We start from the raw sequence: 14,665 nt of genomic DNA on the forward strand, positions 1-14,665 counted from the left end.
AAAAGAGTTGTTACCTAATGGCACTTTTCCATTTATGCAGAGCTTTGGAAGGCAAAAAGACACCAGAATTTGTTTCCCTTTATTTCATTAATACCAGAATGAAATGTGTATAACAAATCTACGCAGTATTCTGAAATATGAGGCTTGGGAGAATTGATATGCTTGTGTTAACCACTGGTTCCACAATATAGCCAAAGAGGCTATGGCAAAAGGAGGGAAGTAAAAATATAGGAGAAATAATTGAACTGGTTGCTGTAAATGTTTCATGTTCAACTCAGCCTTGTTATAATTGCATTCTTAAGCTTCATTTCTCAGTGAATACTCTGCTAGCAAGCGCAGGAATGAAAAGGGATCTGGGGGAACGGAGGGCTGCCTTAGCATTACACATGGCATAAAATTAATCCGTGCACACTGCAGCATGATATTCTACTACAAGAATATTCAGTCTTTGTCACTATCCACCATTATTTCTAATATGGAGGTCACAAAACTGGGAAAGAAGAGAAATGATTTGACTTTGTTTCACACAATGGTTGGTGGTTTTTTTACATCCAATTTAAAGCCCATGCAGAAAGAATTTATGGAACATCTTACTCCACACAGTAGTTTTGGCTTCAGTGGAGGAGGATTTGCATGCTATAGAGGGCAGTATTTTGGTGCGGTTAAAGAGTTTGAATACCAGCATTCACAGTGCCTGAAATAGAAGAGAAACTGCACACCTGCAGCTGAAACACAAGTGGCATACTTGTTAAAGGGGGGAAGGTAGAAAGCTTTTTGTCAAGACTGTGACAAAAGAGGAAAGATAGACAGAGAATTGGGAAAAGAAGCCACAGTAAATTAAGGATCATCCCTCAGCTTCCTTCAGGGAAAGATTTTCTATAAATTAAAAAAAAAAAAAAAAAGTTTCTTTAAAGTCTAGGGCTTTTCATGATATACAAGAACAATAAAAGCGATAATGCATAGGAATCATACCCCTAGCAAGTGCCCCCAGACATGTTATATAAAACATTCGTAGACCCAGGGGTGAAAAAAAGCCACTTTTTAGCTTCTCAATTTCTACCACTTGCATTTCTGCCAGCTGAGTGCAGAGCGGTCTAGGAGGGGACCTTTAAAATTATCAAAGGTATTAGACTCTAAGCCTACTAACTGACAGCAAACACCCCCCACCCAGGACCAGATTTTCTTTTCCTGCTGTTGTTTTCCTACAACTGTAGCTTCTCACAAGCAGCACCCTGATTTATCAAAAACCAAAGACATCTAGGAATTATTGTCAGGAGAGGGAGGGAAAACAAATATCAGCAGCATTCTTCCTTCATCCCCAGCTCCATTATGCCAATTTTGAAGTATGATGGCTATAAGGATGCTTTACTTTCAGGGTCCTGAGAGGCCAGTACCAGGATGAGTTTTAGCAAAAGCAGCAAATGTGGCAAGAAGAGGTGCTGCCATCCAAGGTAAAAAATTCTAAGTGGGCCACCTCAGCACCACTGGAAAAATCAGGAACTGCATCTTCAGGCAGCACTGGGGCAACCATCACATCCATAGGAATGAAGAACAGTGATCAAAATGATTTAAAACTGGGGAAGGGGGCAATGCATTTACTAGCAAGCCCCACTGCAAAGCAGACACATGTACACCTCAGATCCACCAGGCCACCCCAAGGGTTTCCTCAGCTGTGTGCGGGCTGTTCTCAGCACAGCCACTCACACTAAAGACAACACCTCTTGTCAGTGTTCTTCTCCACAACAGAGAGCTGATAGATTTAACACTTGCTTTTCTCTTCTTCCTTTGTGGATGCCAAAACCTGATTCCTGATGTCCATTTGAGCACTCCTTTACCCATGAGCATTTGTGAGGCAAAAAAGAAAGAAAAAAGAAGCAATCTGTCTTGTAGAGATGTGTTTGTTGCCTTTGGAGTATTTTTCATCAGGCAATGTTCAAACACTGTGCTATCTGTGAGCAGATCGTCATGATTCCTAGTTGATCAAATGAAAATCCCAAACAGAAAGTAGGCTGACAGAATATTTTCTTAGGTTCTGTCCTTACTGGAAAACAGATTTCTCAACATTAATTCAGCTTTTTATTTCTTTCTTTCATTCTTTCTTTCTTTCGTTTTCTTTTTTTTTCAGCAGATGTCTTTAATGCTCAGAAAAGGTGCCAGCTGGATTGACATATCTTCAGGTTGTTATTCTCTCCCTGGAGAGTGAAGGTAGGGCTGGCCTGTGACAGTACAAGTCACACCCCATGGGCTGCTGACGTGACAGACCCTGCTGCAGCAGGGTTTCTGTCAAGGGTTGGTTGGGCCTTTTCAGTTTTAGCCTGTTTCTTTAAATAATTAAAGGGAAGAAAAAGAGCAGGTAAGAAGTGCTAGCTGTAATTTGTTGTTGTTTTGTTGGGTAATTTTTTCTCATGAGTCACCCGCAGTTTTTGCAATTTCTATGTTAAACGAAAGTGGCCAAAAAAGCACATGATGTGGATGTGCTGCTGCGATCCTCTGGCCAAGCCCAAGGTGAAGGTGTGGCAGCGTCAGCAGGGCCACCTGGGGCCTTTGGGGTGGCAGGGCGCAGGTGGCAGCTTGGAAAGCCAGAGAAGGTACCCAGGGAGCGCTGCTCTTCAAGACCAGCATCTAGGTCTCGCAGAACTATCACTCAGAAGGAAAGTGAAACCTGGTGAACGTGGTTTGGGACACAAAGGAAAGGCATGAGAATTCAAAAGGTGTTCAGAAGAATAAATCATTTTGTGGCTCTGAAAGATTATCCCACTTTTTGTCTTACTGAGCCAAAACTAGCTTAGGACATGAGAGGTTCCCAGAATCCCAAGGCAGGCTCTGTCTCCTGGAGGAAGTAGACAGTGTTATGAGTAAGTGTTGGCTCTGCACCTCCCACGAGCTGCCAATGAGCACAACACAGACAACATCCCATGTAATGTCTTGAATGTTAGATGATTATTTTCCATGTATATTAACTATGCTGGGGTGTGTGTTTGCATGTCTGTGCATACATGTGTAGGTGCATTATGCCATCTATTTTTACATTGCTTAATTGGCTGTGAAGGTGGATGTACCACAGAAATATCTTTTCATTGAGCTTGTACAAGGTGGAAACACACAGGATTGTGTGTCCTGCAAGCCTTTTAAATATAGTATAACACAAAACAAAGCATCTTGTCCTTTAGGATAAAAAGTGGGGGTGGTGCTAGGGAAAAGTGTTAAGAAGCTTCAAACCGAAGGTTTTCCTTTTTTGTTGTTGTTGTTTGTTTGTTTGTTTCATGAATGTGGGCCCCGAATTATTTGGTTTTCTGTATAGTATTTTGTATGTCGTCACATTACATGATGAAAAAGTGCAATTGTAATCTACATCTTGCACATCTTAACCTATAGAAGTGTCCTTAGCTGTTAGAGGAATTAATAATTTGTGAACAAATGACAGCTTCAAAGGTCAGAATAAAGGATTTTCATGCCTGCTGGAAAATTGGAGTTAAAAGATTAAATAACAATATAAACCCCATTATTTATCAATCTGAGTACTGGTACTATTAACACCTGCAGCACTTGCTGAAAGAAAGAAGCAGGTGCATTTCTTTTATGAAACTTTTTTAAAGGAGTAAGATGTAGAAAATGAACAGATTTCATTGTATCTTTGGTTTTTATCTGGATTACTTTACATTGTAAGAGAATGAATCATCTAGAAGTGATTATGCAAGTTTTTCCCTTGGCCTGTCAAGATAAGTCTAGTGAATGTAGTTTTGAAAGACAAGCAGCACTCAGTTTTGCAAGCCTTATCACTGAGTTATTCTTTCTTACAAGCAGGAAGATGAAAACAGTGATAGTAAATATGACTCAAGGAGAGTGAGGGTTGTAAAATTAGATCCTTGGCTGCATGGAGACACTTAGATATATTAAGATGAAATCACTAGGGGTATAAAATCAATGAATACATATTAAGACACATTAATCCTGAGTTTAATGTAGCCTTAATTTACTGCAGTTTAATCCCCCTAGTTTTCACTTTCTGCTAAGAACTTGTACTTTGCAACATGAAAATTGTCAGATTGCCAAAGTGCTTTGACACTGTGTTCCAATAAGCTTGTCAAATGTAAATTTTAAGTCGGCAAGATTAATTTCCCTGTAATCTTGAAGGCTGCTATTTTGAAGTGTATTTTGGAAGACTCTAATATGGTAACATGAAATAACAGAATAATTTGGTATCCTATTTGGTAAGTGGTTTTCACTACAGAAGACTGTCCCTCAGAACACTGTGCAGCAAGCTACATTTTGGGGTAAAAAAATCTGTAGGTGTGCCTTCATAGTGCCTTGAAGCTAGAGTTACTCAGAAGGAGGTAACTAGAATATGCATAAGTCAAACAACTGCTGTTTTCAACAATCTAATAAACTTTGTCCTGTCCCCAAAGTGCTCAGTTGTGCTACATTAAATATCAAATATTGAAATAGTAAAATATTTGTCAGGCAGAAAGCATTAGAATTTAAGCTGGTGTGGACTAGCAGATAGTATTTGAACTTGATCCTTGCCTGCCCCTCAACCAGACTATTTCAGTATCTGATTTTGTGTAATTACTGTTTTCCTCTCTGCCTTTTTATTAGCATTACCCTTTGGTTTCAGCCAAAATATTGCTCCCAGCTGCTACAAAAGGCAATGTAGCGAATATCTTTTCCACAGAGTAAACATCTTGTCTAGGTGTGAATCCCTTTATGACTGATCAAGACCATGGCCATCTGATGTTGAGTATTCATACTGTGGAGCCTCATCATACCTCTCTGTCTGTATATCCAACTTTAAAAGAATATAACATCTATTTTTCTAGTGAGAACCTTGTTTCTATTCTTCAGCTGAGGCCACCGTGGTGGCTGACTGGATGATATCTTTGAATTTAGAACTTCTTTTGATATTCAGTTTTTATGGCCTAGACAAGTAAGGTACAAAAAGGAAGAAAAGCTTATGGAAGTAAGAGACAGATACACAGGCGGATGTTACATGACAAACAAAGCGAACAAAATTGTCTCAAAAGCTTTGGTTTACACAGATGCTGAAATAGTCTTGGGATGCAGCAATCTGGAAAAGATCACCTTTTCACTTTTATCTTGAGGGGATGAAGGAATTGAGGAACAAAAGCCCCTTTAAACTGGGGCAAGCAGCAGACTTTGAATGATACACAGGTTAGGCAATGGTTACATGTTGAGGGTAAGTACACTTTCAGAACTGATGCAATTTTGGAAATGGTACTGTCATAAACAACATAAAATAACTTTCATCAGCATTTACCTAACATTAAAATTCTTGCTTGACAGCGACAAAAAAGCTTTAAACAACTTTGAGCTTTAGAAACCATGATTCATTTCAAACATGTAATGATCTTCCAAACTCCCATGCTTCTTCCACACAGTTACCGTTAAAATTCCCTTTTTTTCCCCCCAGATGAAGACATATTAAATAGACACAGAAAAAAAAAAATAAAAACAAAACTAAAACCAAAAAAGAACAACAATTTCACACAGAATGACCAAAAATTGTAGACTCTAAAGCCCTTCTGCAGAATATTGCAGAAAGCAAGGAACTATGCCTCCAGTCCACATACTTGAATAATTCCTCAGACATCTCCATGTCCTCAAGATTTGTTTACAATAATTTAAAAAAATGTTTCTAGGTGTATTTCTCAGGAATGGACCTGATGCCCTATGTCAGTATTTCCACTAACATCCTGGATTGCACATTCTGTAGAAGAGCATAAAGTGCTATAGCATTTATCTAGTTGGGTTTTTTTAATTTAACTTGGAACTTCTTCACCGTTTCCATTATTGTTTTTATTATTATTTTTACCTTGTAGCTCCTATATTCTTGTAATGACACATAAGAAGGTGCTTAAAGGTCTTCTTGAATGTAGCATTGCAGAGCGCATAACAAGCAGGGTTGATGGTGCTGTTGATATAACAGAGCCAATAACCTATGGTCCATACAGTGCCAGGGATGCAGGATGTGCAGAAGCTGTTGATGAGCACCATCACATTGTATGGGGTCCAGGTGATGATGAAGGCCAGGAGGATGGCCAAAATAGTCCTTGTAACTTTTTTCTCTCTAGAAGGAGGTGGTTTCTTTTTGGCTGGCTGCTTTGTCATCTTGACAATTTTCCGGGCTACACTATTCTGCTTCTCCTCCCCATTGGTGCCTACAATTTCCACAGTAGTGTTGGTGGGGGCACAGCAGTCACCCTTTTGGGACTTGGTGACTATCCTGATGCATGTCAGCTTGGAGTTCCCCACTTTGAGATGGTCTTGGGAGGCAGAAGCCTGGCTGGAATCTTTGGCAGCTTCATCCTCTTTCATGTTGGAAGCGACCACACTGACAGAGGTGGAGTCATTGGAGCTCTCTTTCTCCTCCCCTTGAACACAGTTCTCCGTCACCGTCTCTCCAGTGGTTTTTCCATTCTGAATTTTGCTGTGCTCCAACCCATCACCACTGGCTGGGATGTTGTTGTTGTTTGGTTTCACTATTTTACTTTGGACAAGGCTGGGGGAAACTGTATCTTGGTTTTGGGTAGCTTCTTTTTTCCCTTTCTTTATCCGACTCTTACTAGCTCGAGAGATTTGCCAGTAAAGGACAGTCATGATGATAACGGGCAAATAGAAGGCTGCAATGGCAGTGCCAAAAGTGACAGCAGCATTGGAAAAAAACTGGATGTAGCAATCTCCATCTGGGACAGTCCTTCCTCCCACAATGAACTGCCAGAAGAGAATTGCAGGGGCCCACAGGATGAAGGACAGCACCCATGCAGCTGCGATCATCATGCCTGCCATCTTAGTGGTCCGCTTCACAGGATATGTCAGAGGCTTGGTGACACAAAAGTATCTGTCAAAGCTGATAATGAGGAGGTTCATTACAGAGGCGTTGCTGACCACATAGTCAAGAGCCAGCCAGAGGTCACACACGACGGGCCCCAAAGGCCAGTACCCTATCACAGTGTAGAGGGTGTATAGGTTCATTGAAAAGATGCCGATGATCAAGTCAGCACAGGCCAAGCTGAACAGGAAATAGTTGTTGACAGTCTGTAGATGCCTGTTGACTTTGATTGACACCATGACCAAGATGTTCCCAATTATGGTGACTAGGCTGAGAGACCCTGCTACCAGGACAATAAAGACCACCTCAACAGTTTTATAGGGGCTCTCCAAAGCCATCACATTTTCAGTGGAAGAATTTATGTACGTTGAATTATTCATTTCTGTGCTGCTAACAAGTTACCCAGTTATCACTTAAGCCTGCAGAGGAAAGAAAACAAAACAGATATAATCATGGAATTAGTCCCTCTGCCTTTAGGAAATTGATCCCTGAAAAACTACCTGGAAAGAGTTTAGAGGTAGAAGATGTGTTCAGAAGGACCAGTCAACTTTGGCTAATGGAAGCAGCATATAACATATAATATCCCTTTAGGAATAACATACCAAGAGGGTACATCTAAACATGTGACAAAGACACAACATTTGAATCCAGATCTAGATTTTTAAGTTCTCAGATGCATTTTTCTCTATGTCCTCTAATAAAACTGGTATTGACTTGAAAAATTTGGAACCAGACCTGTATATTGTTTTCTTTCCTACCTCTTTGACCATTTCAAACCCTATTCCAAATAAGAAAGTCCAGTCCTCAGGGTGTGCTATTTCTATAACCTGAGGTGAAGATGTGATTTACCAGGAGACAGATCACACGGTGACTTACTTTTCCATCTTTCTTTCATGTTCCACCTGGGTATGCTTCTGTGAGGTTTATGGAACAAGTTTGTGTTGTGTCTCCCTCTCATTTTCTTACAATGTAGTTACTTTTCTTTTTCAACACTTGCAAAGATTTTGGCACTGCATCAAACTCAAGTTATTAGTCTGCCAATAAACAAGAAAAGGGTAGGTCTCTTGAAGTCCGTAGAATTAGTAAACTTACCTCAGGTAAGCATGTGGCTACCTACTTTGATGTGTGAGATTCTTATTTTTACTGGTTTCCATTTCAGTGAGATTAAGGTTATTTTTTAAACCTTTTTGACTGTTTGTATCTGGAAAAAGGGTTGTTGTTTGGGTTTTTTTTTTAACATGATGAATTTATCTCTTGATGATTGCTTGCTTGTACTTATCTATTTTTTTTCAAACCACAGTATTTTTAAACTGTATCACATAAAGCTACAACAGAAGCTCTGATATGGATAGCAGGGATAGACAAAGAAACAGATAAAATTCAGTTCTGTTTATGCACAGCAATCGTTTTTGTGCCCTATGTAGCCTACTGTCAGTACTCAATGAATAACAATTAAACTACTAACAACATGCATTCGATGGAAGACCAAGAAAACAGCACATGCTTTTGCCTTCAGGATACATGCTATCCTTTTGTGCATCCACTGGAAGTGAATAGAATGCACTGGAATTGTACAGTCAGTCTCTGAGCACTCATTATTTATGAGCTGTGCTCGGGGCATTATTGAGGCATGAAGGCCAGATGTGACAGAGAAGTTAGGTTGTTTCTAATTGGAATATTTTCCTTTCCCCCACACATAAGGCATAACTTCTTTAAGATAGACATTTTAAAAGTGGTGGTGCAATCAAAGGAACAAAAATAATCCACTGTGTTTGCCCCCTCTGTATATCAGGGATTAAGGAATCCTCCTCTGGCCCCTGGAACTAACCTGGTGATGCACAGACATATACAATTAATGTCACTGAAATTGAGCAATATGTTTTCACTGTTATTTCAGCACTGCATATTTTTTTTCAGATGAAAAAGGAAGAAGATCATGCAAAATGTCAGCACAACAGCAAAAACCCTTCTAACCTCTAAGAAAAAAGAAGCAAGTCTGTCTTCATAGAAAACTCATAGGGTTTTCTGTCTGAGGTAAAGGTTTTCTGTCTGAGGCAACTCTGTAATCTTGTATGTATATACTTAAATATAAATATACTTAAAGAAACACAGCTGGCAGAAGGTGAGACTCATGCATTTGCCTTTGCTTTTAAAACCAGCTAAGATTTGTTTGCCCATAGAAATATATAGGAGAACATCAGGCTAGACTGAAATTTTTTTCCTACTGTCTATTCACAGATACAACCTTAAAATCTTTGGGATCACATTCAGGAGAATAAAACTGTGGGGAAGAATGCTTTAATTATATATGTGATTTGTGTAGCGATAAAAGGCTGAATGGTATGTAACAGAATTTATACTGCATGCAAAAAACCAGACAGGAGAATAGCCCAGATATCTTTAATATATAGGACTGTCATTTCAGCAATTCATTGTGTGCTTTTGACACAAAACCTCATAGCTGAGCATCTGGCTATCTGTTTAGAAGTGTAATTTTTCGGACAAGCTAAGAACATCTCCCAAGCAGAATTGTTTATGAACATTCCTAACAGAATGCACTCACAGAGATGTACTGATTCCAAAAAAATTTCTGCTGAAAAGTTTGTGATCCAGGGCTCTGCAGCTACCTCTGATGACAGCGAATGAGGGGAAGCAGGAAGGGAAGAGAGTGAGAGAGGATCAGAGCTGAAAAAATTGTAGTTATGATAAAATGTGTTTCTCTACAATTTCATTTTGAGAAAACTTTCAGAGGTTTTGTTTATATTCCACTGAAAAACTAAAATTAATTTTAAAACTTTGATATTTGTGAAACCAAATTACTATCTCCCAGTAAACTTTATTCCTATGTCTTTTCAGCTGAATTTTTTACCCACTTCCAGTGGAAATACTGGTAACTCAGTATGAATTCCCTTGATTTTATCATCTGAGATGCAAAGAGCTGGATGAAAGCTAAAAGCTAATTTTACCTGTTAGGATAGGATTTCTCTGTGTGGGGCAGGATTTCACTGTGTTCTTTTGAATGGAAGCAAAGCAGAGAAGTCCCTTTCCCAGTGATCTCTCTTTGCACGAAACTTTCCTGCCATGAGAAGGCTGGTAGTCTGGGACTGCAAATTACATTGAAAATTATGTCTTTTTTAAGTATACAGAAACATACCTGCTATGATTTTCTCCCTTTGATTGCATGAATATGATTGTAAAGTGAACCATGTCTTGCTGTTTTTCATGAGAAGTTATTGAGCTGGAGAAACCTTTGATTTCAAACAGCATATATCATCACTGCTGACTGTACTACCATTATAGGAGCAGAGACAGGGTTATGCATGCTTTCTAACCCAAGACACCCTGAAATATGCCAGACTTTTTCCTGATGGCTCCAGTAGGATTTGAATCAGGCTCATAGTGAGATTTGTGTTACTTGCTGTGGTCACTTGCTCCCTCGGTACAGGACTGCCTGTGGACTACTTTTGGTATTGTCATGCCATGGAGCCCATCTCTCCTACTGGAGAGGCAGTTGTTATGGGAACAGATGTTATTCATCAGGCAGACCTACAGAGCAGAGGCATTTTAAGGTAATATGACCTCCCGCTATGAGAAGTACCAGATCTTATTCTTGAACAAACAGAGCTCTCCTCTGAAAGCCCATGGGTGTTTGTGTGAGTTGCACAATATGGCACCGACTCCTGTGGGCTACCATAATTTATCCTTTTATACTAAGTGCTCTCTTGCTAAACAGAGAATACCCAGAAAAGGCAAGAAATTTATCCTGTGACCTCTAAACCAAACAAGTTAATTTTCTGAAATATATTTTAAAATACATGTGACTGTGGAATGCAAACTCCATAATCGTTGTATGAAAAATGTCCAAAGCCAAGAAATCCACATATAACATAATTCATTGTTTGATATTTGATATGTAGTTGGGAAACATTTCTACTGCATTAGTTTCTCCCCTCTAAAGAATTCAGTGCTGAAAGTCATTCACTTCTTTTCACTCAACTAGACACGGGCTTGGGGCAGAAATGGGTGATTTGGTGGGTGACATGGTATGTGCACTTTTGACCTGGTGTGTTGCAAAATCCTTTTGTAGTGAGTGGTAGACAGGAAGAAGCTGGGCATGGGTGGGTTAACCTGGACTCCCATTACCACACAAAAGGAGTAACATAGTCCAGGCTGCCACAGGCTGGAATAAACCTTCACAGAGCATGCTGGCAGCCACAGTCAGCTTCACTTTCCCCCATTTACCTCACTAAAAGTCACTTGGAACAGTGAAACAAAGGTCTAATGGGTGAAGTCTCTAAGCTGGTTCATTGTAAAAGGGAAACACAGTGAGTATGAAGAAGAAAAATGATGTTGTTGAGTATATTCCTCTTATTCCATTGCAGACCCTGAGGAGGAGGCCTGCAGAAATAGGAGGGCAAGGAGAAGAAACAGGCAGTGCTTATGTATTATATTCTTCTGTGTTTTCCACTTGCCTTGACAAGATCCCATCCCTTTGGTGCAGAAGAATCTTGTAGCAATCATTGTAACTTTAAATTTAGAATACATCTCCAACATCTGTCACCAAACAGTCTATAAAAATGTGTATATTGAAAAAAATGGCTGATATACCATGCCTTTCAAAGTTTATTAGACAAATCCTTCTTCTGTATTGTGCATATTGCGAAGTTAAATATGGTCATGATTTAATCGCTTCTTTGAATCCTTTGAAACCATATAAAGATCAGGACACGAAAGAGGAAACAAACGATCGGTACCTGAAAGTTACATTTGTGATTTAAATGGGATTACCCAGGAGCGTATGTGCATTGCTACTCTGAACACTTTTCAGCATTCAACTCTCAAAGAAAAGCCAAATACACCTTTTAAGCTTCTCCTCTTTGATCCAGTTCCTCTTCAGTCCAAACCTGTGTAAAATGGATTTGAATTTTGTTGTAGCAATATTTTTTTTTTTTTTCCCCTGAACTGATTTTGATCCTAACAGCACTGGCTTTGATTCTAAAATTCCCTCTTGGCACCATTTAAAGTCACAGTATGGGGAAAAAAAAGGAAAAAAAAAAGGAGAGAAACAAAACCCCTAAGCCCATGACAAATATACAAGGCACATCAGTCAGAATTTGTTACAGACTTTACGAGACATTATAGATCTAGTCTGGGCTTTTGGCAAAAAATACATTACAGAAAATTCCCCTAATGTCACAAGACTAAAATCTTCACCACATGAGTTATCATCTTCTGCATTCCATCTGAAACTAGAAACATTTTTGCAGAGTGTTACTGCTTTGGTGTGGTCCATTCTTATTATTTCCACGCGCTTTGTTTTTCTTAATCAACGCACATCCTACAAAGAAAGATATTTTGTGGTCCTGTCTGGATCTATTTTTCCCCATTTCATTGTGAAGGACACCTAAGGGCAAAAAAAAAAATCTGCTCATATCTTGAAACAGTGAGTAGAACAGAGTTGTAGAGCATCAACAAAAGTTAACTAACACTATGCCACTAACAACAATTGAAATCAAGCAAAGAACTGTACATGAATAAGTGCATTAACATCAACATTGCTGTCTCAGTGCTATTGTTAGGGTCTGAAGATTTGTACAACTATTAACTACATCTGGCTCATGTTGTTCTTCTTATAGTCTAAAACTGGTAAATATAGTGTCATAAGCCCAACAGATTTGTATTCAAAATCACACAAGGAAAAGTATGGGCAGTATAAGAAAAAAAAAAACAAACTGGAAAAAAACCCAAAAACCCAAACAAACCCTCGCCAATAATCTCTCTAGTTTCAGAAAATAAAAACAAATAAAAAGCAATTTTTCCGCATTTATGCATTTCTATTATATTGGTATTGTTGTTAGTATTACTGTTGTTATGCTGGTAGTCACCCACTTGTACTAGTCACTTTACCTATTCTCTTTCTATAAGTGTGGTTTTGGCTGCAGATATGTCTTTGTTCTTCAGGACCTGTGTAATCAAGGGAGAATGTGCATTCTGTCATTGGGCAGCTGACACCATTACAAGCTAAATTCTGCATCTTAATTCATCAAGTAAACCTGAAAAATATGCTTACTAGGCATGGTTTTCTCTAACAATCCCACAAAAAGCGATTTTTATCTCCTGGACTAGAGTAGATACTTTCATTCACGTTTCTACTTATTCTGGCTAGGATTGTATATGAAGAACCCTTGGTCCCAAAACAGCAAGCAAATAGCCAAGTCTCATGATGAAGTTATGGCAAGGCTTTCCTCTGCAGTCTGGTGGAAGCATATGATACGGTCGCCCATATGGTAAAAGTGACTGAACGCAATAGTCCATATCATTCCTTTTGAGTCCCACCTGCAATTATGCACACCTCAGCTTGCTAGTTGTGCTTATTTGCTGGAGGGAATTTGCAGAATGTCAACTGAAAAGACAGAGGGTTTCACCACTACATTTCCGGCAAAGTAAATAGTTCAGGAGATTTTTGCTGTGGAAAGCTAGAAAGGAATAACATTTCTTTTCCTTTTTTATTCAGGTAAACTGTGAAGTGGGAGGGGTCTGAAAATCTACTCACTAAGAACAAAAGCATTTTATAACTCAGAAATCAGAGAACAAAGTAATTTTTGGTCTATGGACTATGAAAACCAAAATGGAGCTCTTATTGTAGTATGCAGTTGTCTCTGGAGAATTGAGTTAAATGGGTAGGATCTCCATCTAGAGGCATAGAAAGGCAGCTACCACAGAAAGCACTCCTTTCCAGCAGTAGCATGGCTTCAATATGTGTTGAAAATTTAGGTACTTTTCTGTCAGGTGCAGGAACCTCACATTTTATTACAATTTACATTGTATTATAATTAAGGAGCAGAGATATAATTTGATGAAATTCTGAAACCATTACAGTTACAGAATACATTATTAAACCAATATATTACAGTATATTTGTAGCAAACAGTCTGAATACTGAGGCATAATTATACTGGGGTAGCCACTGCACAGACACACATGCTCAAGCCTGAGCTTACTCACTGCAACCAGTATTATTTAGTGATCACTTTGGTCATTATCCAACTCAAAGTGTTGTTTCAGAACAGTCTGTAAATGGGTCAGAAGGGCAGCTGGTGTCATTAAAAGTGGCAAAACTAGGGATTAGCTCAACCCACACACATTTCATCAGTGGACCTGTGCTGATTTACACTTGCAGAGGTTATAGGCTAGCTAGAAGAGGAAGATCAAAGTGATAGATTTCAGTAAGTCATTTCTCCTCTTTGCACTGCACGACCATTGCTGGAAATTGTCTGAAGCTCCTCTCACCAGTCAACCTTAACAAGACAAGTGTTATCTGGCTATGTCTTCTTCAGGCACTTTAGATAAAATACACATACAAGAACTCAGACTAAAACTATACCTATAATCAGCCATGAGAAAGATCGCCTCAGTAGAACTGTTATTTAAGCTTATCTTAAGATCGAATTGAAGATCATTAGATTCTAGGATATATTCTCTGAAGGAACAGTGCTGTGATAGGTAAGTACTCCCTTTGCAGCCCAGTACAAGTTGGAGGCACAGTACGTCATTATCCTCACATCAGCTATCCTGCCTGTGATATTAAATAGAAAAACCTCATGAGAGTTACTCAAAGTCCCCAGGTGACAAGTGGCAAGGGAAAGACAAGGGGGTTCAGAAGGCTGACTGAAACCAATTCACAATTTATTCTGAATACCTGGAGATAATGCATAACAGAAATGCATTATTTAAAACATGTAGATCTAAAAAAATGCAGACAAAACAAACCAACTAAACAAAAAAGCAAACAAACAAAAACCCAAACCCACACTCTTT

The 14,665-nt window shown here is 39.1% G+C and overlaps 1 protein-coding gene across 1 annotated transcript in view; it reads right to left on the reverse strand.

The window, feature by feature from the left end:
• Window positions 1-5,663: 5,663 nt before the first annotated feature.
• The window catches only part of CHRM2 (cholinergic receptor, muscarinic 2), a 16,342-nt gene continuing 7,340 nt past the window's right edge, over window positions 5,664-14,665 (reverse strand). The window contains exon 2 of the mRNA XM_010024117.1: window positions 5,664-7,266. Coding sequence (XP_010022419.1) covers window positions 5,827-7,227 — 1,401 coding nt within the window. The 5' untranslated portion in view covers window positions 7,228-7,266 and the 3' untranslated portion in view covers window positions 5,664-5,826. The remainder of the gene's footprint in view (window positions 7,267-14,665) is intronic.

The sequence above is a fragment of the Nestor notabilis genome, unplaced genomic scaffold (genome assembly GCF_000696875.1).
Source record: "Nestor notabilis isolate BGI_N333 unplaced genomic scaffold, ASM69687v1 scaffold2710, whole genome shotgun sequence".
Lineage (NCBI taxonomy): Eukaryota > Metazoa > Chordata > Aves > Psittaciformes > Psittacidae > Nestor > Nestor notabilis.